This window comes from Electrophorus electricus, chromosome 7 (genome assembly GCF_041902795.1).
Source record: "Electrophorus electricus isolate QZ-2024a chromosome 7, ASM4190279v1, whole genome shotgun sequence".
Classification (NCBI taxonomy): Eukaryota; Metazoa; Chordata; class Actinopteri; order Gymnotiformes; family Gymnotidae; genus Electrophorus; species Electrophorus electricus.
In genome coordinates, this window is record NC_137503.1 from 34855001 (window position 1) to 34882500 (window position 27500).

The following is a 27500-nucleotide window of genomic DNA, read 5'->3' on the forward strand; positions in this document are numbered from 1 at the left end:
AGACAGAATTAGACAGAAGGAGACAGTCTGGCCACAGAGAAATCAACAGGCTAGGAAATGACTTCCTCAGACACAGTACAAACCCACACACACACACTCACAACCCAGGATGGCCTAATCCAAAGCGGAATGCAGTGCCCCTAAATGCCACAGCGAATCAAGTGAAGCCAATCCTCTCCACCACAGTCTCTCTCTGTCTCAGTCCTGGTAAACCAGCATGTGGCAAACCCTGAAGCAAGCAGCACCATATGGAGAGATGGAGAGTAACAGAGTAACGGAGCCGGTACGTACTGGGTCAAGGCTTGCCAATACTGGAGCACCAACCATCTGGGAGCTGCCAGTGACAGATGTCATGTGACTGGAGTGTCATGTGATTGGGGTTTCATTGACATACACAAAGATGGAAGAAGACAGAAGGGGGGAGGCGCCTGCCGCATTTAGCGGATTAGCCAGATTATCTTAACCCCAATCCAACAGAAACTTCCCAGATTAGGCCCTCCAATCTCCTGCTAATGCCAGCCCCTCAACAATGCATTCACCCACACACACAACCACACCCATGGCCATGTGTGAGTGTGTGGTTGAATGCACGTATGTTTGTGTTTGTGCATAAGGCCCAACACTACAACAAAGATGGAAGACACTTTGAACTTTTGTGAGAATAGCATTCAGATTACCATGTAAATTATCATAATGATTACCATACAGATTAGCATGTGCATTCCAAATGCTGATGAGGGTTTGGTGAATGAGAGCAGCACTTCAAGCGTGTCAGCACACATCTAAGAAATACATTATAAAGGACAATAATGTTTGTATGGTCGTACACTAGAGTGTTCTATCAAACATACAGCAATTTTTTTAATTAAACAGGAACAGAGATGACAAAACACAGAGAAAACAACCCCACTGGCTCATCAGAGCTAGCCGAGAAGAGTCTGGGTGTCTGGGGTGTGGATCAACCGAGTGGTGTGTTCAGATCATATGTCCCTGTAAGAGATAACATCCTCAGGCTGCGAGATCACTGAAAAAGTAAAACCGTCTCAGAAAGTGGTGGGATGTATCTCCAGTGTCCCCTGTGTAAATGACAGCCTGCTGTCACACACTCAGCTGAATATAAGATGTGAATATCATGACTTATGGAGAGAGAATCATGGCAGAGGCAGTAGTAGCTCAGAGGTTAAGGTACTGGGCTGGGAATCAGAAGGTTGCCAGTTCAAGTCCTGCCAATGCTGAGCTCTCAATTACTCAAGTCATGTTCAGTCAAAATTGTAAGTTGCTTTGGGATAAATGTAAATGATAGAAGGCAGGTTTAGAGTCTATCAGCCATAAAGGAGAGTGCAGTGTGACAGACTCCTCTCAGGAGAGCACAAGTCCAAGGCTGTGTGTGGTTAGTGTGCCAGGACTTCACAGGACCCTCCTGTCTGCTTGTAGTTGCAATCAGTGTAGCTTTACCTAACACCTATTTTTATACACTTGGAATTAGCTTGCGATTCTAAAAGATGGAATCTGGGTGTCACCTGTCTTATGTGAGACTGTGCGAGCTATAAAATCAAATTTAGGTTTGATTAGACTCTATTCTTCCCACACAACCATGATATTGATCCATGTGTACACAATCAACATATTAGTCTGACAGCACAGTTTAGCATGTGGCGCTAAAAGAATGACCCACATGCACAAATTACGTTCCTGTGTCTTTAAATGAGACATTTTCTGTCCGGATTGTGTTTGGAGCAAATGAATGCGTTAACAGAGCAGTGGAGTGGCAACAACACACACACACATACACTCACTCACTCTCACACACACACACACACACACACACACACACACACACACACACACACACACACACACACACACACACACACACACACACACACACAGAGTTTTATGGCAAGCGCATCTTGCCATCAGGCTTGGATGGATCCTTACACATGTCCTTTCATATGTCTGTGCACCTGTGTGTGCAGGCATGTATATGCGTGAGTATGTGTGAATATATATATATATGTATGTATGTATGTATGTATGTATGTGTGTGTGTGTGCGCACATCTATATATGTATGTCTGTGGGGGGGGCATGTGTCTGTGTATAATTATATATATACACACACACACACACACACATACACACACAGTGCATCCGGAGTGTGTTTGGAATTGTTGTAAATGTATTAAAAATAAAAAAAACCAAAATCACATGTACATAAGTATTCACAGCTCAATACTTTGTCGAAGCACCTTTGGCAGCAATTACAGGCTCAGGACTTTTTGAATATGATGCTACAAGCTAGGCACACCTATTTTGGGCAGTTTCTCCCATTCCTCTTTGCAGAACCTCTCAAGCTCCATCAGGTTGGATGGGGAGCGTCAGGACACAGCCATTTTCAGATCTCTCCAGAGATGTTCAATCGGGTTCAAGTCTGGGCTCTGGCTGGGCCACTCAAGGACATTCACAGAGTTGTCCTGAAGCCACTCCTTTGTTATCTTAGCTGTGTGCTTAGGGTCATTGTCCTGTTGGAAGATGAACCTTCATTCAGGCCAAAGAGTTCAATCTTTGTTTCATCAGAGCAGACAATTTTGCTTCTCATGGTCAGAGTCCTTCAGGTGCCTTTTTGCAAACTCCAAGCAGGCTGTCTTGTCCCTTTTACTGAGGAGTGTCTTACGTCTGGCCACTCTACCATACAGGCCTGATTGGTGTAGTGCTGCAGAAATGGCTGTCCTTCTGGAAGGTTCTCCTCTCTCCACAGAGCAACGCTGAAGCTCTGTCAGAGTGACCCTTGGGTTCTTGGTCACCTCCCTGACTAAGGCCCTTCTACCCCGATCACTCAGGCTGGCCAGGTGGCCAGCTCTAGGAAGAGTCCTGGTAGCTCCAAACTTCTTCCATTTACGGATGTTGGAGGCCACTGTGCTCATTGGGACCTTCAATGCTACAGAAGTTTTTCTGTACCCTTCGCCTGATCTGTGCCTTAGTACAATCCTGTCTCGGAGGTCTACAGCCAATTCCTTGGACTTCATGGCTTGGTTTGTGCTCTGACATGTACTGTGAACTATGGGACCTTATACAGACAGGTGTGTGCCTTTCCAAATCATGTCCAATCAACTGGATTCACCACAGCTGGACTCCAATCAAGTTGTCGAAACAACTGAAGGATGATCAGTGGAAACAGGATGCACCCGAGCTCAATTTTGAGTGTCATGGCAAAGGCTGTGAATACATGTGATTTTTTTTTTTAAATACATTTGTAACATTATTTTGTCATTATGGGGTATTGTGTGTAGAATTTTGAGGGAAAAAAATGTTTTAATCCATTTTGGAATAAGGCTGTAACATAACAAAATGTGGAAAAAGTAAAGCGCTGTGAATACTTTCTGGATGCACTGTGTGTGTGTGTGTGTGTGTGTGTGTGTGTGTGTGTGTGTGTGTGTGTGTGTGTGTGTGAGATTATATATATATATATATATATATATATATATATATATATATATAAAATGTGCGTGTGTGTGTGTGTGTGTCTGTATTATTGAATGAAACTTTAATCTCCAGTTCCAATGCTGGCTAATTCTACTTTAATATCGGAATATTGGCAAAAAGAGGAAAGCCGAGTGAAGGAAACGACAAGAATAATGCTTGTCCAGAATGCTGCTACATGGCCATGCTGGGAACGCCCATTGCTTACAGCACAGAGCGAAACAGGAACATGTCCTGAAGCAGGACACCAGGGAGCAGGACACCAGTGGAGCACACCCTGTCCTTCAGCTCCTGACTCTGAACACGTGAACATATGAGGAAATACAGAAATCCAAATATTGAAGTTTTGGCTGCAGTCATCTAAGGACAACATTTCCATTAACCATCAGCAGAGAAATGGAGAAAAATAGAGTAAGAAAAAAGTGTGCGTGGGGGATGGAGATGCCAGAGAGAACAGATCTATCTTCTAAATATGTCAGCTCATGAAGGAAATGTCCCACATAGACCTAATGAATGTGTCAGAGCGGAGGCCACATGACTGAGTGGCACAGATGAAACTTGCCGTGCAGGAAGGCGCAGACGAGCTGGATGTGTCCACGAGCCCACAAAAGACACACAACACACAGTCAGGACTGACAAATGCCCCTTATAAAGGTTTAGAAAACAGAACGATATAGGAATTCGAGTGGGATTCGAGTGGGATTTCGGCTTTGTGGGACAAAGGAGGTTGACCTATATCCAGTGCTAATACCATAAAACCTGAAGATGATGCAAAACAACGTTCACAGGGTGTGGGTCAGGGTGTCCTAGGTCTGTCCTGGGTCACGTGTGTCTCACTGCGTCCTGGGTTTACAGTTATCCCTTAACCAAATGGATCTCTAATAGAGATATATTAAATATACAATTAATAATCCAGCACTAAATGTCATTTGTGACCAGAAACCCACCCTGATTTTTGGAAGGTGGGCTTGTGTGCATGCCTGTCGCTATCACAGAACAAAAGATGGATGTCTTGTTAAAACCAGCTACTAAAGATCTGATCCTGTACTGCAAACCTCTCCCGTTTCTGCCAAACGCGTGGCTAAAATCAAGCTTCAACTTGGCTCTTTAACCTACGCCAAAGGAAAACAATACAGAAGAGCATTAAACTGTAAGGCGATCTTGGTTTTCTTGCCTTTGGTTGTTACTCTTGTTTGAAGTGAAACTGATACTGTCCTCATTTTGCAGGGCTTTAGCAACAATAAAAGTCCAGTGGAGTGTGATCCTCAAAGCCTTTGATCATCTCAGCGTGAACGTGACGCTTGGCTGTTATGGTATGGAGCTCAGCCCTGGCACCGGGACCTCCTGATTCAATCTCACAATGCACCTCAAGGGTAAAAAGCAAAGCCAGAGTTCTTTCTCCTCCTATCCATGGGTCAGAACTCAGGGGTCCAGCAGCAGAGGGCAGAGCTTGTTCTGTCTCCTCCTATGTATGAGGTCAGAATGCAGGTGTCCAGCAGCAGAGTGCGGAGCTATGCTGTATCACCACATCTCCAGCCACATGGTCCAGCTACAACTTTGGCTCTCAAGTTCAAAGCACTTCTTGCAGTATTTTAGTGACAGACGGTCAAGGAAAACATAATGAGAAAGACTAACGTCCTCTTCAGCTATCAGTGACTGTATGACAAAACCCCCACCATTCAGTCCAGGGCAGTGATGAGAAGTGTTCACGTCCCCCCCTCAGCTCCAGTCTGCTTGAGCTGGGCCGCCCTGCGCAGAGGACGTGTTTAATGGTCCTTAATAAGGTCTGGTGTTACTGGCCTCTTGCGGACCTGCTGGTGGTTGTTGTAAATCTAACAAACACACAAAAGTTTAGTGGCAAATCTGCCGTGTCACTGCTGCCAGAAACTGCTCAACCACAGAGAGGACAACGTGCTAACATGCTAAACCAGCAGGGTAGACCCACTCCACCCACTCATCCCAGTACACAGTACTCCACCAGGACAGACCCACCCTAACACAGCACACTAAGAGCCACTCAGTTTGGCTCTGAGGCCGTGTGAGGGTTATTTATATCTGCCATATCCAGCTGACTACTAACACACCCACCGCTCACTGTATTTAGGGGCTTCTCTCCCTCCGCTCATTAAAGCACAAAGCCCCTCCAGTAGCTCTTTTGCAGCCGTGCTGTAACACTCTCAGCGTTTAATACAGACTCGTAGTCCACCACGGTGAGCACTACAGAGAATAGCAGCCATGACGGCCTTGCAGCCGTCCGATGACTACAACACAAGTGAGCTTCAGCGGGCGTGTCCTGCCAACACTGCCAGTGTTTACAGCCTTGGTCCAGCAGGGTATGTCTGCAGTGTTGAAGTCAGTATTTAGAGAAGAAGCATGGTGCTGTGGTACAATACTCTGCCTTCTAATGACCAGAAACGTGCTTAAACATTGCCGTGGTCTGGAATTTTGATAAGCGCCTCAGTAACTGCATCGTAATAAACCTAAGCGATCGGGCATTGACCCCTCCATGGACACGGGGGCTTTTCGCCTAAGAAAGTGAATTGTCCCTTCATAAAAAAAGAGAAGTCAACTTTTTTCACTGGTGTCAGCAAATTCAAAAACACTCCTTTTATGACTGAATCAGAGCAATAGGCATGAGTGGGTGAGTGAGAGTGAGAGAGAGTGTGAGAGAGAGTGTGTGTGTGTGTGTGTTATCGCAAACAAACTGCAAGAGAATCATTGACTGTGTCTGGGGGCTGGAAGTCCAGAGTGCTTCAGCCCATACCCACTCCAGTCCTGCTGGAAACCTCCAGCACACTGAGTCCACTGACGTTTCTCCAAAAATCCTGCTCGGTCAGTGTGTCTGTGTGTGTGTGTGTGTGTGTGTGTGTGTCTGTATGTGTGTATGTGTGTGTATGTGTGTTTAAAACTGACTGCGTTATGATAACATGTCGTAAAACCAAGTGCACAGTGGGCCAGTGTCTGAGACGTTAAAATAAATGCTAAAATATCCATGAGGCCTCATAACACCCCCTATCCGTGGACTGAGTATTGCAGCATTTCTTTATGTACATTCTAGGATAAACTGACTTCATTCAAACATAAGCCCCATTTGATTAAATAATTTCATTATAATTTTCATTCAGCAATGTTAGTTCAGTTTAACATTAACACCTCCATATTGCATTTAATGGACTACTCAATAAATACAAAATCAATATATGCTCATATCTCTCTCTTTCTCCCCTGATAAATCACCATAAAGCTACAAGTTACCTCCGGGTGTACAAATGATGGAATGGTGGGATACCAAAGACGAAAGGAAAGCAAAATCAAATCTACTACAAAAATCAAAGGCGCTGAACTATACATACAAATTAAATGTCTTCTCTGATTCAGCAGTCAGAATGTGTCCAAAGGCATGTGTCCAACGAGACGGAGACAGTTAATGACTTTGACATTCATCATATTCGGTATCTGATGTGGCGTAATTAGGCGTCCTAGACAGTCCAGAGCGAAACAGCGCGTTGGTAAGCAGACATGGCGATGTCGACAGGCTGCAGCGATCACGTACGTTCCTGTTTACCCTGTAAACAAGTCAAATGCGATCTCGCCCCGCATCGTTATAATTCAGCAGACGTGCGAGAAGAACGGAGCCGGTCGGCGCAGACTGGCGCCGCACGTGGACGTCCGTGGGCCTGCTGAGTTCCGCATAGTCTAGGCACCGAGCCCGTGCCGCACGCGGCTGGTCTGACAGCCATTTCCACACCGATCAGTCCTGATCCCGACACGAGCAGTTTAGCAACAGTCGCGCTCGAGAGATAAATTACACACGCGTAATTAAAGTGCCAACCTCTGACCCCGTCCATAAGCGCGAGCGGCGATCACCTGACCGGAGAAGCGACTGCTCCTAATGTCAGTAAACAACGGCGCGAGACAGGCGCCTACCGAGCGGGACTACCGAGAGGCGTCCAGTCCCGGACGGCGGTCCGTCGACGAGAAGCGTCTGCCGTTTCCACTTCCCCGCTTCGACATGCTGCGCCATGTAAGCGACCGGACACCGTGACGAGCACGGGAAGAGCTCGGGAAGACTCGAGGAGCGCGGAGGCGCGCGCAGGACTCACCGAGGTGCAGATACGCGTCATTGTTCTCCATGTCGCGTTAGTCCTTCTGTCGTGTCTCGAGCTGACTGGAGCTTGGCCGTCAAACACAGCGGCATCTCACTCCACTCCACTCCCTGCACGAGCGAACTCCACAGCGCGTGTGGCAGCGCCTCCGCAGGGCCCTGGGCGAGGGAGGAGGGGAGGAGGAGGAGGAGGAGGAGGAGGAGGAGGAGGAGGAGGGGAGAGGAGCGGAGAGGAGGGGAGGGGAGGCTACCGACACCGGCCACGAGAACAGGGAAGCCAGGGACTGGAAACCATTTGGTAGCACGGTGTCGGGTTTTGTACTAGAAAGTAATTTACGGCAAGCAAGCAAGCAAACAAACAAACAGAAATCTACCAGTGGGACGCTAGTTATGCTTCCCGTAAAAGACTGGATTTAAAAAGCACAAGGGATATTACAAGTAATAAAATTAGCCTGTTTGAGAACGAGTAAATATACGTCCATTGTAGGAGGTGGCGCTCTCAGACGGAGAAAGTTTTCAAAATGTTGTGGGGAAACATTAGGTGTATGTATTTTTCAGTTATACGCGTTACGAAGATGGATTTAGCGGTTTCGGTCAGGTCTACGTAAGATTCGAAAACTAAACGTAAATATGTTTCATTCTCTGCATCTGAAATCATCTTATTTGTTTTGCCGTAAAAGCCTAGCCGATAACAGGAGCACAGTCTATGTAATATTGATAGCTGGTATTTTTAGGTAGCCACGATGTGGTCCGGGACCCCTTGAAAGCCCCCAGAGCTCCTCCGGGGGTCACGCAGAGGTTAGCTGCCACAGTCCCGGAGGTTATTGAGGAGTCTGTCCGCACCGGCGGCTGCGCGGGGTGGGGAAGCCCGACCCGCCGGTTCAGACTACAGCACAAACCTCGCTTTCTCCGCCAGCCACAAAAGAAACACAGGGCGACGGGAACTAAGATGGATAGGCCTTTTTCCAACCCATCTCACACCAATCAAGTCCTTTAATTCCCGCTCCCCTCCCTTTGTCCATTAGATAACGTAAATTCATTAAAGTCGGGCTGACGGATTAAACCGGTGATTTGTCAGTTCCGCTTTTGTTCGAGCGTAATAGTGGCACATGGTGCGGGGCGGCGCATTGTTGCCGTTTAGGTCGTTGCTCTCCGGTAAATTCTTCGCTTGTTTTAGGGGATAGTCTGAGAACCCTTGAGTTCCTGGTGCCATTTAGGAGAGCTGCGTGTAAATTGTCATGTCTGAGTAATAATAATAAATCAGTACAAATGATCATAAATCCATCGCCAACGTCCGAATGTTTCAGTCTCAACTCTCTACAGTAGCCTGCTGACCTGTCGGATCGCTGTGTTTGCACGAGCGTTTGTAAAGGCTTATAAAGGAACAAACAGCACGTGAATGTCCGTGCTTGTTCCGCCATAATTCATTCATTCATCCATTTATTTATTGATTTATTTAGACCAATGGCTAACTCAGCATGACATATAGAGACCTACAGAGAAATGAACTTGCTTGGGCTTTTATTTAAGAATAAGAATGTAATAGTGTATGTAATATATTGGTTTGAGAATGTACAGTAATGCTTTCACTAATAACACACGATGCATAGATACCTTCCTAAGTTCCTCTTCTCTAAAAGACAAGCAGACACACCGTATGCAACAATCCCTTTGTATTCGCATTGTCATCCAGACAAACAATTCTAAAGGCGGTTCCCCTGTCCAGCACATCGGACCCAGCCCCCTGCTAACACAACATTACCGATTAAACAGGGATAATCCAGCTCGGATACCTGACACATATACATATGGTTTACATATACTGTGAGTCACATCTCTCTCTCTCTCTCTCTCTCTCTCTCTCTCTCACAGACACATGGACGTGAGAGAGAGCACACTGTCACTTTTGCAGAATGACAGTCTCTCTAAACATATTCTCCTTTCATGGTGTTTGCACAAACTCCTCTCATCACCCTTCCTTCTTCTCAGCTTCCTCTGACGAGCCCCTTGCACACCCCCACCTCAGGGAGCTGGAGGGAGGCTTCTGCGAGAAGCTCTTCTCTCCATCTGCTCATCCTCGTCATGCTTCATAAAGCCACCCCCTTCTGATCTCCACACCCCCTGCTCCCCCAGCACACATGGAGAGATGATGAGTGATCTGCTCTCCGGATGCTTTAGCGAGACAATGCTGCACCACAATGTTCAACATCATCAATCTCTCCAGACATCCATCACCCAAACAATAAAGCGAATGGACAGAGGCCATTCTCTGTGGGCTCTCGGGTTGTACACTTTCCTTCTTTTTTTCTCCTTTCTCTCCATTTAAAAAAAAAACAAACATTTTTCTCTTTTTGTCATTAGCAGTAATTGGAAGCACTACCGTGAGGGGAAGAACGGACCCAAATCCAGTTTAGAAACGGAGGCCTCACCAGTGTTTGCCCAGCGTGACCAAGCCCATGACTGTCACTTCTGTAAACAAATGTAGCCTCTGTTTATTCAAGTTCATCCTTTTCGGTTTGGGACTGATGTGCTGTAGAACTCTTTAGAAGCAACTGCTGGTGGAATTCCAAAGACAAGAGCTGTGTTGTATTCAAAAGAAGGATGGGCCAAAGAAACACCTTCCAAACATATTTGTAAACTATTCTCAAAACAAACCAGCACTGCAACATTATCACGTTATTATTCTTTGCTGAATATAAGCGGTTGCTGCTCATAAGGTATGTGCTTTACTAGAAACACCTTTATACACTGGAAACTTCAGTAAAACCATCTTATAGTCTGTGTCACCCCATTCAGTCAGTCAGCATCTTTTCATCACTGATGAGTATTATTGGCTCCCTGTTGCTGAATGGCAACAGCAGTTACACTCCTGTGTCTGATACATTTACAGCATTTAGCTGATGCACTTATTCAGAGATACTTACAATTCTGACTGAACACACCTTGAGCAATTGAGAGCTAAGGGACTTGCTCAGGGGCCCAACAGTGGGGGGGCTTGAACTGGCAACCTTCTCAAGTACCTTAACCACTGAGACACCACAGGTAACACACTTGTGCATGGAAATACAGGGGCTATAGTCTCTACAACCACATTGTGATCTAAATAATAAAAGTTTATAATAAAGTGGGTGCTGAGACATGTTTGGGGTTATTAGTGTACACGTTTAAAAGGATAGTTCTTTGTCTATGCAGGAAATAGTAGAATAATACAGGGATGCTTGGAACCACTTCCTGTGCTGAATGTTTGGCATTTGGCCCACTGCTGATAGAAAGACTCTGGCTTTGGCCTGTAGGCTAGCAATAGTGTGTAATGTCCAGTACTTTTCAAAGTTTATACAGACTGGAACAACCCATCCACATCCTCCTACTATGGAGGGCTCATTTTAATCACAAAAGTCAACAGAGGCAAACATAACTGCAAGATGAGGGCAGAAAACAACTCCAGTCTTCGCCGCCGACTCTCATTGGCACTCTGCTCTGCCAATGACCTTTTCCACCAGGAGTAAAGCTGCTCTTCCGTGTGCATTTGTTCCACAGCCCAGCCATTTTCCACAATGCTGGTGCAATGGACAAACTGCACATTTATGGATATTTTTCAGTCCTATATAAAAAGCTACAAAAGATTAGGTACAAAGCTGGATTTAGTGGTTGGAGTTTTTCCTAGGACATAATTTGTAGGAAACATGATACAGTGTCCCTCGTTCAGAACCACTTTGTGATTTCTTTATGAGTTCACATTGGCTCTTTCAAACTTCTTCCCAAAGAAGAAAGAAGGTGCTAACTAACCAGAGATGAGGTAAAAGAATGAAGAAACCTGACATAACACTGACTCTGTCACAGGTTAAAGAACTGAATTTTATCAAATGGATAATGTGACATTTTGATCAACATCTGATGTGAAACACACTGCACAGATCAGAAAGTAAAAGGTTTGTTTCTTGCCATAGAAACATTTGAATATTGGAATCACAATGTTAAGTGCAACCAACTGGGAGAATGGGAGTGAGGAACAGACAGGTGAGGAAAGACAGACGAGCTTCCTGCGCTCCCAGCAGCTCTTCCTGCGCCCTGGGTGTCACACCAGCCCAATAAGCCTGCGTCTCAGACGTGGGGTCACTCAGACGTGGGGTCACTCAGAGGTGGGGTCACTCAGACGTGGGGTCACTCAGAGGTGGGGTCACTCAGACGTGGGGTCACTCAGACGTGGGGTCACTGGGCTTTAGGGACAGTTAACCAGGTCAGGTGGGGCTCATGGTTAATGTAATGTGAAATAGTTTGACTAGTATACTTAGACAAAACATTTAAAATTGCTTATTCTTCTGACTAGGCAGGTCATGGGGGAAGCAGACATAAGTGCAATATATAAGTATTCTCCATTCAGATATATTGCACTCTATATAGTGCAATATCTAAGTATTCTCTATTCATAAGACTGGATATTCAATTCAGCACAATACTGAGAAATGTGAAATATCAAAGCTTTGTATTGTCTTTGTACAGTGCTGTATGATACTGTGCTTACGTTTTGTATTATTTGTCAGTATCTTTTTTTTCACTCCATACAGTTACTTTTAAAGATTGACGCCACACGAAATATTGTCGTACCAGTTATGATGACGATCCAGAATCTTATTCATCTCATCATTCCCAGTGCAGGTTACCAGGAGACACCCTCACCAAGCCCATCGTTACTGACTACGAATCCACCTCAGAAAGCCTAACAAACAGACAAATGGACAAATGGAATGGTCAGAGAAGGTATGTGACCAGGAAACACAGCCAAAGTGGCAGAAGGTAAAGACCTCCTTGTGCACACACTTTTCACACTGATGGTTGGATCGATTCTTAGCATCACTAGCAGAATGCAAAAAGTAAAAAGTAAGTAGAGCAATGAAAAGCAGGCCTTGATCCACTAAACTAGTAAACAACGAGCTCTAAAATAGTTTTTATTTTTAGGATTCTTGCAAATGCTGTATCAAAGCAGCTTTAATATTGTTTACAGGCAAACAGTATTTTTTAAAAGTTTCAGTGTGGTTTTTAATCAAAGTGTAGCAAAGTCTGCTCTTCTTAGACTTCTAAATATTATTTAAATGCAGACTGTCTCTGGGGAGGTTAATATAATAGTTTTAATATATTTTGGTATAGACTTTGATACCATTAACTGCCCTTTAAATGTCTATTTCCTATTTGTCAAATAGGAGGTTTGCAGTATATCAGTAATGTGATGTCCCCTATTGAAGCTGAATTTTGGGGTGCATCAAGGGTCCATCTTGGGTGCTATTTCATTTTCCCTTTACACCTCCTTTGGATCCATGAATGTAGCATGTTAATGATTCTTTTAATTTATTTGTTGATGATACTCATTTGTATTTATCTGTATTTGTAATGACTTTGGTAGATTGGTTAACCTAAGCAACTGTCTGCTGGACATAAAGGAGTGGATATCTTATAGCTTTCTTTAATTAAGTCAAATCTGAAGTCATCATTGTTGGTCCTGATATTCTAGGAATTTACAGCTAGCGTTTGGTTCTTTGGAGTCATGTGTTTGTTACGTTTGGCCTCCCTCCTGGTGTCCCTGTTCCGTGGTTTCCCTGTCGTGTCTGTTTTCCTTTGCTTCCTGGTTGTTCCGTGCCTTGGTTTCATTTTCTCCCCCCTTGTCTGTTTTTCCACGCCTGTTATTCCTTTCACCTGTGTCTGGTTTTGAGTTGATTAGTTCATACATTTAAACCTTGTCTGGTGCCCTGTGTCTCTGCTGTTCACTGAATGTCTGACTACCTGTAAACCTGCCTTTGCCTGTGTGTATTTCTGAGTTCTTTCTAGTGTCTTTGTTCTAGCCTGTTCCCCCCCCAATTTGCATTTGTGCGCTTTTGCTTTGTGTTTCCTGGCCTTCGTTATTCTAGCCCTTGGTTTATTCATCGTGTACCCTCATACTGTCCATGTTGGCTCTGTGACCCTGGACTACTCTTACGACTACGACTCTGGATTTGCTCCTAATAAATCTCGCACTTCTTTGCACATGCGTCCGCCTCCTTACCGCTCACCGTTACAAGGTTAAAACATTTTTTCTACAAATTTGTTATATCTTTGATCCCTGTTTGAACTTTTTTGCTGCATTGTAAAACTGAGCCCTGTTTTATTCCAGAAATGTTGCTAAAATAATTTCAATATACTGCAGAAATATTGTCTTAGCATCATCATAATTGGATTACTGAAACGAGTTTCTGTTTGAGAAATGTTATTCACCCTCAACTTCAGCCAGTCTTGCTACTAAGACCAAGCATAGGAAGCGTTTGCCTCTAGTGCTGGGGCTTCCTGTCACTAGTTACCAGAGACCTTTACACTTTCATTTTGAAGGTTTCCACCAAAATTATCAAGCACTATGTGATAAGTCTGTGGGGAATATTTACTTACTGTCCTGATACAGGGACAAGAGAATTCACTGTCAAGCCAAGGACTGTTAGTTTCTCATAAACTTTGTTTTTTGTTTGTTTGTTTGTTTTGGTCATACAACAAAGTTAAAATCAAAGTGGGATTGTGCTGTTGCAGTGAGTGCACCTCCACTTTGGAACGATCTTCCCATGATTACAGACCGTCAGAATCTGTGCAAGTTTTAAAGAAATACATGTTTTGATTCTCTTGCTTTTAGTGGTTGCTGGTTTTTGATGGTTTGTACATGTTGTGATTTCCAGTAATGAGTCAGTGTGTTTTCAGATTGTGCCAAATGCTTTGGGCTGGGACTGTGTTTTGGAATATATGTTGTGACGCTCCATGTGACTTAGTGTAGAAGATTGATATATAAATAAAGATGTACTTATTTACTTACAATATGCAGGACAATTATCGGTTTTAGCGTAGTAGCATTTGAAATATGAGCCTGTAGAAGCCGACAAGGTAGTTCTAAGACAAACATGTCAACCAAACACATAGAAACACTTCTGGCATCTTCTCATGGACTGTATCTCAGTCTCAGCTGTGCAACTCTGCTTTCTACTGATTTATTACACTTTCAATGGAACATTTAAATCAACCATCCATAGTCTTAAAGGTCTTTTTCAGTCTGACATTGGCCATGCAAAAATATTTAAAAATACTTTGTTCCTGGGAATATAATTATGTTCAATAGCTAAAGGAAAACTTGCATGGGGACTAGTCAACAGATGGGGTTAAGGGGATTAGACCACACTACTAGCCATATGCATGTGCACGTCAGTCCCATAATGAAATGAATTAATCAGCACACTGAACCTGGGAGGTGGGGCCTGATCACTGGGGCCCCCTTTGCTTTCAGACGATAAAGAAAAGCATGTTGGGGAAGACTTGAAACAGTGTCAATCAGACGAAGGCGATGGGCGCAATCCCAGAGAGATTGTGCACGAGCACCTCGGGTTAAGCCGACCCAGTCCTGAAAAGACTCATGAGATTAGAACCATATGCACCTGTTCCTGACCTTTAGGCTGCAGCAATGTCAGTCGTCTGCCTGGCATCAAAGACATAACAGGGCCTAAGAATATCTCTCAGCACAGCCAGCTGTTCCTCCGAGCCCTGGCCAGGCTATCTTCATGTCAGGCCTGTTTCTGAGAGCGGAAAATAACTGGCTCGTTAAGATGTGTATCTGCGCATGTTTCAGCACATTCACATTCATCTGCAAGCAGGCTGGCATGTGTGCAGTCACAAGTGTGTCTATATCACGTTCTATATGTGACTGGCCACGAAACATCCCCTCAGACAAAAGTGTGGTGTCCTTAAAAGGGAATATTACTAGTTACACATACAAGGTGTGGGAATGTTCCTGGGATTATAAATACAACAATCTACAATCTTGTATTTAAAGGCAGCAGTGCACAGGTGATGCAGAGACTGGAATGGACTTAGTCACACATGACCAAAATGTCAAGGTGTCACCTTTCACGCTGCATTAGACTGAACAGGGCCAGCCACAATTATTACCCCCCCCCCCCCACACACACACACACACACCTACCCCTGCCCCCAGCAAGTAGGTGAAAGAAAAATAAAAGCAAACTGTGTCATATTTTTGATACAGTAAATATGTAAGGAACCATGCAACTTTGTAATCTAATTAATTAATTAATCTAATTAATACATGGAAACAAGGCTTGTTAGAGCATTTACTGAAACAGGAAAAACCGGGACAGCTCAAAGTTACTGCCCTCAAACAGACAAATCGCTACGGCAGAAACAGTGCGACCCCCAGCCTTGGTGGTCGTGGCCCCTCGGTGAGTCCTCTGCTGCCACCTTCAGGCGCCCAGCTGTTCCCAACGCGCGTTTGGGCCTCGACGGCTTCCTTACGGAAGCTGGCCAGTGAGACGTGTACGTAGCGTGAGCAGGAAGTGTTGGTACGGCGCAGAGATGGTAGAGATGGCGCAGCCTGCCCGCCTTTGAAAACATCCGGTTACTGCGTTACTGTCACATTATTACTCATGTATTCGCGGAAAAATGTCGTCGGATTTGTTGTTAGACGTCGAGGATCATTCGAAGCTCAGCTGTATAATGACTAGTGGCGCGGGGGGTATTTCCATCGACCAGGATGGAGAGTGGGGTAAGTGTGTCCAGGGAGGAGAATGGGGGGTAAGTGTGGTAGGGGTGGAGAGTGAGGTAAGTGTGCCCAGGGGGGAGAGTGGGGTAAGTGTGGTAGGGGAGGAGAGTGGGGTAAGTGTGGTAGGGGAGGAGAGTGGGGTAAGTGTGGTAGGGGAGGAGAGTGGGGTAAGTGTGGTAGGGGTGGGGAGTGGGGTAAGGGTGGTAGGGGAGGGGAGTGGGGTAAGGGTGGTAGGGGAGGGGAGTGGGGTAAGTGTGCCCAGGGTGGAGAGTGGGGTAAGTGTGGTAGGGGTGGAGAGTGTGGTAGGGGTGGAGAGTGTGGTAGGGGTGGAGAGTGGGGTAAGTGTGCCCAGGGTGGAGAGTGGGGTAAGTGTGGTAGGGGTGGAGAGTGGGGTAAGGGTGGTAGGGGTGGGGAGTGGGGTAGGGGTGGAGAGTGGGGTAAGGGTGACCAGGGTGGAGAGTGGGGTAAGTGTGGTAGGGGTTGAGAGTGGGGTAAGTGTGCCCAGGGTGGAGAGTGGGGTACGTGTGGTAGGGGTGGAGAGTGGGGTAAGGGTGGTAGGGGTGGAGAGTGGGGTAAGGGTGACCAGGGTGGAGAATGGGGTAAGTGTGGTAGGGGTTGAGAGTGGGGTAAGTGTGCCCAGGGTGGAGAGTGGGGTAAGTGTGGTAGGGGTGGAGAGTGGGGTAAGGGTGACCAGGGTGGAGAGTGGGGTAAGTGTGGTAGGGGTGGAGAGTGGGGTAAGTGTGGTAGGGGTGGAGAGTGGGGTAAGTGTGCCCAGGGGGGAGAGTGGGGTAAGTGTGGTAGGGGAGGAGAGTGGGGTAAGTGTGGTAGGGGTGGAGAGTGGGGTAAGTGTGGTAGGGGTGGAGAGTGGGGTAAGTGTGCCCAGGGTGGAGAGTGGGGTAAGTGTGGTAGGGGAGGAGAGTGGGGTAAGTGTGGTAGGGGAGGGGAGTGGGGTAAGGGTGGTAGGGGAGGGGAGTGGGGTAAGGGTGGTAGGGGAGGGGAGTGGGGTAAGTGTGCCCAGGGTGGAGAGTGGGGTAAGTGTGGTAGGGGTGGAGAGTGTGGTAGGGGTGGAGAGTGGGGTAAGTGTGCCCAGGGTGGAGAGTGGGGTAAGTGTGGTAGGGGTGGAGAGTGGGGTAAGGGTGGTAGGGGTGGGGAGTGGGGTAGGGGTGGAGAGTGGGGTAAGTGTGCCCAGGGTGGAGAGTGGGGTAAGTGTGGTAGGGGAGGAGAGTGGGGTAAGTGTGGTAGGGGAGGGGAGTGGGGTAAGGGTGGTAGGGGAGGGGAGTGGGGTAAGTGTGCCCAGGGTGGAGAGTGGGGTAAGTGTGGTAGGGGTGGAGAGTGTGGTAGGGGTGGAGAGTGGGGTAAGGGTGACCAGGGTGGAGAGTGGGGTAAGTGTGGTAGGGGTTGAGAGTGGGGTAAGTGTGCCCAGGGTGGAGAGTGGGGTACGTGTGGTAGGGGTGGAGAGTGGGGTAAGGGTGGTAGGGGTGGAGAGTGGGGTAAGGGTGACCAGGGTGGAGAATGGGGTAAGTGTGGTAGGGGTTGAGAGTGGGGTAAGGGTGACCAGGGTGGAGAGTGGGGTAAGTGTGGTAGGGGTGGAGAGTGGGGTAAGTGTGCCCAGGGTGGAGAGTGGGGTAAGTGTGGTAGGGGTGGAGAGTGGGGTAAGGGTGGTAGGGGTGGAGAGTGGGGTAAGGGTGACCAGGGTGGAGAGTGGGGTAAGGGTGACCAGGGTGGAGAGTGGGGTAAGTGTGGTAGGGGTGGAGAGTGGGGTAGGGGTGGTAGGGGTGGAGAGTGGGGTAAGTGTGCCCAGGGTGGAGAGTGGGGTAGGGGTGGTTGGGGTGGAGAGTGGGGTAAGGGTGGTTGGGGTGCGGAGTGGGGTAAGTGGTAGCTATTATAACACCACTAGCGCATGAGCTCGTGCTCTCGGCTCCTAGCAACTGCAGCGCGTGTCGCTAGTCTCGCTCGCTGCTACCACCTAGCACGCTAAAGCCTGAGCTACTTTAGCTAATTAGCTATATAACAGTGTCGTTTGGATAATGGCAGATTGACTACTGGGGTCATATAACGTCTTATTTAGTTCGAAATACAGATAATGTGGTGTTATATTGGAATCTAAGTGAGGTTGGCTTCGCATGCTAACTATTTAAGATAGCTGTTTACGTTCGTCCTTCACGTCAGCGTTAGCTAGCCTAGCGCATCCGCTGTCCTCACTAACATCAACGGTATAAGAAAACAAATCGGAACTGCAATTTCTTATACAAATGCGTTTCGTTGTTTATTTAACTCCAATCACAGATGTGCAACTTTCCTTGCGCATGATAGAAAGGTGTCCATTTCAGGGTCTTGAGTATATTGTATACGTGCCTGTCCTGCAGGTGTGTGCTCCATGCGAGCACTTTCCAGATGACTGTAAAACTGCTGATTTTAAAGATTTGACAGTCACGTGTTTATATGTCGTTTTCTTGTGCAGATATCAGTTTGTTTGACGAGTTGGACGAACTGTGCGATGCGGATGAGCTACTGCAAGCGCTTGTGAGCGCTGACTACGTAAGTCCAAATAAACTGGCCTCATAATGTCCTCTGATCATATAGTGCAGTAGCGCTTCCTTGATGGATGCTTTACCCTGATCTCTGCAGGCCAGTAGTGCAGCTGATCTAAACCTGGACATTGACCCACCGGTGTGGACCTCCGATGGTTGGGGAGACTCTGGGAGCACCTCTCCTGGTAAATCTTGTGCTCATTAATTTTCCTCTGATAAAATTATGGACAAATAGGTCATCTTTGCTTTCAAACTTTAATATTGCTTTATTATAATGTGCAGATGTGTCAGGGGACTGTCTTTCTCCGAGCCGCACACTCAACTCTGGGTCATCACCTGGGTCCGTGGAGGCCCGCTCACCGTACTCTCCATATGTAAGCCACTGTCTGTGTGTGCGCGTGCGCGTGCGTGTGCGTGCATACGTGTGTGTGCATGTGTGCCATTCTGCATATGAGTTGCTTAGTGAACTCATCTGGTGCTGGTAGACCCACACCTTTATTCCAGAACCTATCTCTCCCTGCACCACCTGTTCCATTTCTGTAGATTCTTGAGTCCATTTTAGACTGATACATTTCTGTATTTAAACTTTACCCAGCATGCTCAGAGTCTGGGTTGGCCGAGCACGCTTGGAGAAGTTGTGATGATAATTTTGTTTTGTTTCTTTTACTTTAAAACACAGTCAAAGTAACTGGCATCTAGAGTGAAGCTGCTCTGTTTTGAAAGGGCCAGGAGATGCTTTATGTTAAGTTCCATTAGTCAGTTATTTAGTGTTATATATGTTTATGATGCTTTAAAGATGGTTAGTGGTCTACCACTGTAAACCTCTGATTGTTAAATATCAGGTGCTGTAAATAATTTAGTTTGTCCAAAACAGAGATGCAAAAGTGTCATTTCTGCCTTCACCGGTGAGCTTTGTTGGCTAGCATGTAGGTGTCTGATGTTACTAACACACAGCAGCTGTAAATAAAACCTGGATGCAGTATTGAAAAAGATGTGCCGTGTGTGAGATGTTGTGGATATTTTGTCTGCAGGGCTGAGCCCATGTTTACTGCCTCAACTGTCGCTACATGTGCTAGTGTGTGTTGATAAAAGCCCTTTAGTACATATACAGGAGTATATGCCAGCTAATATCATCAGAAAATAATTCCAGTTGTTTGATATTAATTGCAGTAATAGTGCACTGTATACACTGACATAAAAGCTGGATAAACAGATGTGTTTCAGGAATCAGCTAATGAAGGCATGTCTGTGAGTGCTGATACACAGAACTCAGACAGCAGACCTGAGAATTAGTGTCCCTGTCCAGATGGAGTGTTATATGTGAGAGAACTGGAGCGAGTCTGTGTGTGTGTGCGTGTGCGTGCGTGCGCGTGCGCCTGGGTGGGTTACTGCCAGCTGTATCATGCCAAAGCACAGGAGATGGAAATCTGCTGAGCTGCTCACCTCCATGTGGGCTTGCCATCAAATGAATTCTCTGATGTACTAATGAATGTCTCTGCCGCCCCTGAGCTCGTTGGCCAGCTCGTTAGTGTCTTGGTGAGAGAAATGTGTCTGACAGCTCAGTGTGTGTTAATTTGTTTGAGTAGGTAGTGCCCCCTCATTAACGTCATTAAGAGCAGTAGGCACCCCTCGGCCTCTTCCACTGTGTAGGGGAGTGTCACCTGGAATTGAAATGAACGTGATTGTAGTTGTACTTCATGAATGGATCCATAGTCTTTGTAATGTGAGGAGAGTCAATAGCTTCTGAGGTCTTGTGTAACTGTATCACTGTATTCACCCCCAGCACTGTGAAAACACCTGAGTTAATTCTGCTACAAACAGTTGGTATAAATGCTCTCTCATTTGTGTGCTGTTAGTATTGTGATTGCAATGTAAATACCTGTTTGTCATGGAAGGTACCAGAGTTTGAGAGCACACATCAAAAAGATGAAGGAGCTTTGGAAACAAGTCCAGGATTCAATTACAGAAAACGATTGATTATTAAAAAAAAAAAAAAAAAGATTGGTTCTGAGAAAAAAAGCAACTCAGTGTAGACAAGGCTGTCCGTCAAACGTCAGTGACTGCTTATGGAGGCTGGCGTTGATGCTTAGGCAATAAACACGTCTGATTTTTGTTTAACTTTGGTGTTAAAAGTAAACTATAAAAGTTGTTTTTCACAATCAAGTTGTTGAGAAATGTTTGTCAGTCAAATGGTAAACAACCCAGTGAAGTTTTTTAATCCAATTTTTAATCCAAGTTGTAACCCAATGTGAAAATGTTCACATGGAGTGTATACTTATGAAAGACACTATAATGCACTGTAATACAGCAAGTCATATAGCACTGAAGTCTTAACTATGCAGCCCACGTGTCAGTGTGTGTACTGTACGTAGCTCTGCTCTTATGAGGGCTGGGACAGACGTTCCTCCCTTTATCTGAGCCCCGTCCTGTCGCAGGAAGCCCATCCCAGCTGTGACTGATGCATCCTGATATCATTGCTTTTGTCCCTGATGGTATTTGGCTCCTTGGTCTTCATCAGTGTTTCATCATGTGTCTGCTGTTTCTGTGGGGAGGGTTCTGGCCTCAGAACTGATCTCAGATCAGCTCGGATCGGTACATTCTTGAGGGAGAATGCAGTGACATTTGCGTGTTCTGGCTCTGACTAAGACCAACCGTAATCATGTTTCACATCTTTTAATTCTGTCACTTAAATGCCTCTGATTACCCAACTGTACAGATTTGTTACCAACACCTTTTTTTTCATCGTGATCTCAACAGTGGCGGTTTTTCTTGATGTTCCTGCTCTGTTAGAAGCTCTGTTGCTTTCCTGCTTAACCTGTTAGTCCAAGTGCGTGTGTGTGTGCGTGCGTGTGCGTGCGTGTGTGCGTGCGTGTACCTGCACAGGCATACATTAGAAATATTCAAACACACACTGTTCACCCTGAGTCTGGTGCATCTTTGTGCTCTCTGCTGCCCCCTGCAGGGTGACGCTCTATCTCCCCTCTCCCCTGAGTCTCAGCCCTCTCCTGTGTCCATGTGCTCCGACTCCAGTGGCTTCTCTGAGCTGCCGCTGGAGCAGAAGCCAGTCAGGAAGACCAGCCAGACACGAGGTCAGTGTGTTCATACACACACGGCCACTCACACCAAGATCTCTGGTTATGCTTGTGTGGGAGGTTTTGGACTGAGGTCTGAACAGGTGTGTGTGTGTGTGTGTGTGTGTGTGTCTACCTATATGAGACAGATGACAATGACAGGTGAGTGTTCACCTGTAAATTGCACCTGTACTGAATGAAGTGACCAGTGAGAACAGTTGCAAGGTGACACTTCTAATAAATTAGCAAATGAGGGTATGATAAAGTCAGGAACAATTGTTAGATGTGTTTAAAATAATGATATAATGTATGTATTATATACGCTTGGTCAGCAAGCTACTGTTTCTCCTGTCAAGATCTGCTATAGTCATGAGGAGGTTTGCAGTGATGTTCTTGTCGTGTTTCCACAGCTAAGTCTGCCCAGCCAGTTAAAAGACCCATTCACGTGAGCCCCAAGGTTTCCATCCAGCCCAAACCCCTCATCACCACCATGCCACTGCCCCGGGTGACTAGTCCTCTCCAGGCTAAGGCCATCATCATCCAGCCTGTACAGACCACCATACTGCCCATGGTCAAATCCCCACCGCTCTCTATCCAGCCTGCGCCACCCGCAGGTGAGGGAACGTTCTGCCCATCTAGGATGTCACAGTGAGAGACTTAGTTCATGTTTGGAGTAATGGCACATATTCCCAGATCTAGAGCACCTGATCCAGCAGCTGTGTAATTCCTCTTAGGAATACCACTGGACTGTCCGGCAGTCCGGCCACACTGATGCTGTTATGTTTGTCAGTGAAGTATGTGGGGAGTGGTGTTATGTGGTCAGTTGAAAAACAACTATTTGCCGCCATCTCCAGGTCATAGCATGCAACTGCACCCCCGGCCCTCTTCTGATACTGATACCTGACTGTTTTTGTTGGAGTCATGGAAGTGTAGTTAGCGCTGAGCTAGTGAACAAGGTTATGTTGTACTTTAACTCTTTCAAAGTAATGTCAGTATAACAACAAATTATTTAACACTATAAGTATAAGCATGTATGTATGTATGTATGTATGTATGTATGTATGTGTGTATGTGTGTAAGTGTGTGTGTGTGTGTATGTGCAGGTACCACCCCTCTAGGTAGCATGCGAAAAATGGCTAATATTTGATAGCATGCTATAGCTATCAAACTCTCTTCACCCAAGGACATCAGCCCTGAGATACCAGCAAGGCGACAAAATAATATATTGTTGAATTTGGTAATGTGTGCGTTTTGATGTATTAATAATACATAGACACTTTGCCTCACCTAAGTGATTTAGTAATGATTTGAAAATACTTTTCACTTAATTTAAATTTTGGCATATATTTATGACCGCATGGGTGATTTCATTCAGAGGAACAGTGTCCATGACTGTCATAACATGGGAGTGTACTTGCATAGTATAGCCAGCAGATGTTGCCACATCATTAAATACTCCCTTCTGGGCATGCTCAAAGGTTTTAGAGAATGTTCTAATTATCAAAGTTTAAGGGATTCTCATATGTTAAAGTTGATAAGCTTGGTTTGTGTTGTTTTGCTTTGCTCTTGAGGAAAGTGGCATGTAAGTCCAGTTCAAAGAGCCCTTTCCTGGTGGGTCAGGGGTTTGTACACACACATTTGGAGAACATTATCAAGTGTGTGATGAATCAGCTTTCTGACACTGGGCCACATTCCTGTACAGCTGGACATTGGATGAGTTTTATGGTTTAGTGTAAATATGCACTTATGGTTCAGCAACCTACACAACCACGTCTCTGAGGCTCGTCAGGTCTGTTTTGTTTTGTAAGCATGTATGTTTGTGTGTGTTGTGTGTGTTTTTCCGAGTCTGTCGTGTGTGTTCAGCTGACAGTGGTATGCTGGCCTCATAGCCCCACCTTGGAGCAGGGCCAGGGGCTCGTACATCACAGCAGCCCCAGCTGGAAACAGTTCCTCATGTCTAGGGGCAGTGTGATTGGAGGACAGCCCTGTGGGTTGTCTTGTTTCTAAAGTGGGGGTGGTTTCCTCATGTCTAGGGGCAGTGTGATTGGAGGACAGCCCTGTGGGTTGTCTTGTTTCTAAAGTGGGGGTGGTTTCCTCATGTCTAGGAGCAGTGTGATTGGAGGACAGCCCTGTGGGTTGTCTTGCTTCTAAAGTGGGGTGGTTTCCTCATGTCCAGGGGCAGTGTGATTGGAGGACAGCCCTGTGGGTTGTCTTGTTTCTAAAGTGGGGGTGGTTTCCTCATGCCCAGGGGCAGTGTGTATGGAGGACAGCCCTGTGGGTTGTCCTGTACCACAGAGACACCTGTGATTTACTTTTGCATTTTTAGATTTTATGATGTGAAGGTCTTCTCTGGTGGAGCAGTACAGACCTGCAGCCATTCAGTTTAAGGTTTAACGAGTAACAGTTCAGTCTTGGTGCCTTCCTGTCTCAGGAGCGATGTTAGACAGCTTGGCGTTAGGTTTGCACTAAATATTGTTTAATTGCTTTTTAATATTAATTATTGATATTGCAGAAGACTAAAATATGCAAGTGAGCCTTCTAGCACAACACCTACTTGTTGTGATGAAAGCCTCTGATCAGTCCTAGGCATGCCACATGAGAGATCTGTGAGTGTTCACTTAATCTCACATTCATTTGGGTCAAAATATGACTGGCTAATCTCATGATGTCCTAACAGATAGTCAGTATAAGACGTATTCCGATCAGAATATATTGCAGATTAATCCAAGTATAGTGTTTACTCCATGTCCTGCAACCCTGCTGAGTGTAGAGTGTGATACGCCAGCAGTCTTTTGACAGGAAGTTATTTCCTGTCACTCGGCTAGTATTGTCAGGTTAAGGGCAGCTTTGGAGGACTGTTGGGAGCAATTGGAGCTGGTGGTGTGTTGCTGTGTGTGTGTGCCTGGCACTCGCCGCTGTGCCCAGTAGGAGAGACAGTGTCTGGCGTAGAAATAACCCTGTTAGGTGATTGGTCTGTCCTGGTGTGTGATGAGGGGTCAGGGAGAGTCCCAGAGTCCCAGCTATGGCTCTGATTCTGAATCCCATGTGAGGATGTACACGGCATGTGAAAAGAAATCTGAGAATGTTTCTCACACTCCTCCCCCTTGGCCCTGTCTCCTGTTTGCATGCTGTGAAGGAGGATCGGGGATGTTTCTGATACAGTTTTCTGTTATTCATTTATTTATTTACTGATTTTTTTTTTCCCCACAGTGACTTATTTATTAGTTTGACAGTATATCTGCTGCTTGGGAGTTGACCCCGTGACCTTGGCATTACTGGCATTGTCTGCGGGAGAACTACACGTCCTTGGTTTCACCTTCCCTTCTCTCTCCTCAGGTACCTCTGTCCTGCTGTCTCCACCCACTCAGGTGCTCAAGCTCCACCCCTCTCAGACGATGGCGACTCAGGTGCTGACTGTGCCCACCTTGGCCCCAGATGGACCTGTCCACCTGTCCAGCGCTGCCCCTCCCCCGCTACCTGTAGCTGTGTCCTTCCAAACCCCACCGTCAGACGAGGATGTAAGTCTTAAGGTCTTAGCGAAGGAGGCACCAAAACACCCTGTCCTCAGGGTGTCCTCAGGGCCTGAACAGAAGTGCAATGTTTTGAGTCCCATCCACCCTGATGGTGGTAGTTCAGTGATAATAAGGCTGGTGTTGTGTCCTTCTTCCACATGTCCAGGACAACACCCAATGCTAATTTTGCAAATGGCAAATATACTCTGGTATTGCTCACCGAAACAAAACATCATGCTAAACGCAACCTCTCTAGCAGGAGTGTCTCCACAGTCAGGTCTTACTAGTACTGATCTGTGCGCTTGTCTATCAAACTCTCCATAAGTCTTTAGCGTTGCACAGTAACAGCCGAGGAACTGTAGCACCTGATCAACAAGGCCCCTTGCAGAGGCCCCCATGGGCTCTGGCCCATCAGGGGACAGACTCTGCGCTGGTAGGAACAGCTGTAAATAGTGAGTGTGTGCACTGGCTGGAGCAGCACATGCAGACACAGAGGTGTGTGAGCGCCATGTGAACCCGAGCTCCAGCTGAGCAGTGCTGTGGTGGGGTCAGGGCTGCGCTCACGTCCGGGGGTCACTTCCGGGAGTCACGTCTGGTGGTCACGTCCGGGGGTCCTGTTCAGCACCATGCCACAGAATAGCCTGTCAAAGCCAGCAAAAACTGGAGAGATGAGTCAACTCTGGCCATCGTCAGAACCACACGAGGCTAATTCTGTTTTATGCAACACAGTCTGTTTCTCTTAGACTGTGTCAAATATCAGTTCCCATGTGCTATTTTAAGGGAGTGCCAAGCCACAGACAGCACAAAATAGGAGGCGAGAACAGGAGAGGAGTGGAGAGGAGAGCCAGGGTCACGTCCCTCGTCTGATAGCATTTGTTCATCACATGGTTTCAGTGAGAAGCATGTGGTGGTCCGGATTGGCTCTGAGTGGACAAAATGCCTCTTTTAGACTCTGACACGTGTGAAAAGGAAAAATAGATATGAATATTTATATATAACGGTAGAGAGAGAGGACAAAGTCTCAGGAAGTAGAAGATAGAAAGAGCAACAGACACATGGCCGAGAGAAGGCGTGGCAGGATGTCTCTTGCGTCAGAAGAGAACCTACGTGGATTCCACCTGTAACTGCACTAACGTCCTGCTCTCTCCACCCAAATCTCTTAGATCATTGCATGTTTGATTTGTTTGTGACTTATGAACACTGAAATTAGGAGGAAACTTTTTTTATTGTCATAAGTAATTTCTCTTGAGTTAGAATGGTGTCTTGTGTGTAGTATGATCAGATTTCTGTGTAGCCGCGCAGTGCAGTCATGCAGCTACCTAGTGACTCAGGATACGTCTGATCTGTTATAGCAGTAGTTACAATCAGGTTTCCCACAGTGACTTTTATCTCATATGATGAACAGGGTCTGAGATTAGCTGACAAATGAATGAAGCTGAAGTCCCTGATGAGGGTGCTCCCTCCCTCTCTGTCTGTCTGTCTTTGTCTCTGTCTCTCTTTGTCTCTGTCTCTGTCTGTCTCTCTTTGTCTCTGTCTCTGTCTGTCTCTCTCTCTCGCTCTCTCTCTCTCCCCGGAGCTCTCACACAGATTCCCTCTGGTTCTCCGTGGAATTTCACTGGACGCACAGCATCAGAACCTGCTTGGATGCAGGGGTGTTGAACTGTAAACCATAATAAATTGTACTTGTTTTGGTGACTGCAGTCGGTTCCGTGGTTGTGTTAAATAAAACTGCTAGTTGCATGGCTCAGTACACACACAACCACCATGTTATTTTAGTGCGACCTCAGACTGGCTTTTTAGAACATGCAAACCGAAGAGAGACTTGCACCAGTGTGCCAGATTTACCGCTCACGCGAGGAGGAATTTCTTTTTATGTCACATATCCACCCCATTAGCTCTTCCTGGGGTGGCATCTGGGACAGATTAGCTTTATCTTGAAAGCCATCAGTGTTTTCTCTCACTGTCTTTGGATATGATCACATCTGTGTTACACTTTCTCTGTGTCAGGGCTAAAAGAGAAGATTTAAGACCACTGGCCATGAGAGAGCGACAGCATCACCAAACTGAATCAAGTACTGAAGGTCTTCTTATACAAGGGTCTTGGTGCAGGATGAGCCCCAGTAACAGGCTCTGGGTGTGTGGGTCCAGGAGGTCCAGGCTCTGGGTGTGTGGGTCCAGGAGGTCCAGGCTCTGGGTGTGTGGGTCCAGGAGGTCCAGGCTCTGGGTGTGTGGGTCCAGGAGGTCC

At 46.3% G+C, this 27500-nt stretch overlaps 2 protein-coding genes and 1 long non-coding RNA gene across 8 annotated transcripts in view; 2 read left to right on the forward strand and 1 right to left on the reverse strand.

Moving 5' to 3' along the window:
- rxrgb (retinoid X receptor, gamma b) overlaps window positions 1-7779 on the reverse strand; it is a 36951-nt gene extending 29172 nt beyond the window's left edge. For 2 of the 6 annotated variants that reach the window (XM_081716951.1, XM_081716955.1), the window contains exon 1: window positions 7407-7779. In XM_081716951.1, the coding sequence (XP_081573077.1) occupies window positions 7407-7503 (97 nt within the window). In that variant the 5' untranslated portion in view covers window positions 7504-7779. Of the gene's footprint in view, window positions 1-6832; window positions 7260-7406 lie in introns of those variants that run through there. The other 4 variants (XM_081716954.1, XM_081716952.1, XM_081716953.1 and 1 more) reach the window with 4 other exon arrangements.
- LOC113590477 (uncharacterized) lies at window positions 7449-13597 on the forward strand. The gene is made up of 3 exons (XR_004775792.2): window positions 7449-7586; window positions 9574-11723; window positions 12241-13597. It is a non-coding gene; the product is annotated as an uncharacterized LOC113590477 (long non-coding RNA).
- Window positions 13598-15919: 2322 nt separating this feature from the next.
- The window catches only part of atf6 (activating transcription factor 6), a 47007-nt gene continuing 35426 nt past the window's right edge, over window positions 15920-27500 (forward strand). Inside the window, exons 1-7 of the mRNA XM_027030621.3 lie at window positions 15920-16144; window positions 18603-18679; window positions 18770-18857; window positions 18955-19046; window positions 21635-21761; window positions 22154-22357; window positions 25080-25261. Of these exons, the coding sequence (XP_026886422.2) occupies window positions 16042-16144; window positions 18603-18679; window positions 18770-18857; window positions 18955-19046; window positions 21635-21761; window positions 22154-22357; window positions 25080-25261 (873 nt within the window). The 5' untranslated portion in view covers window positions 15920-16041. The remainder of the gene's footprint in view (window positions 16145-18602; window positions 18680-18769; window positions 18858-18954; window positions 19047-21634; window positions 21762-22153; window positions 22358-25079; window positions 25262-27500) is intronic.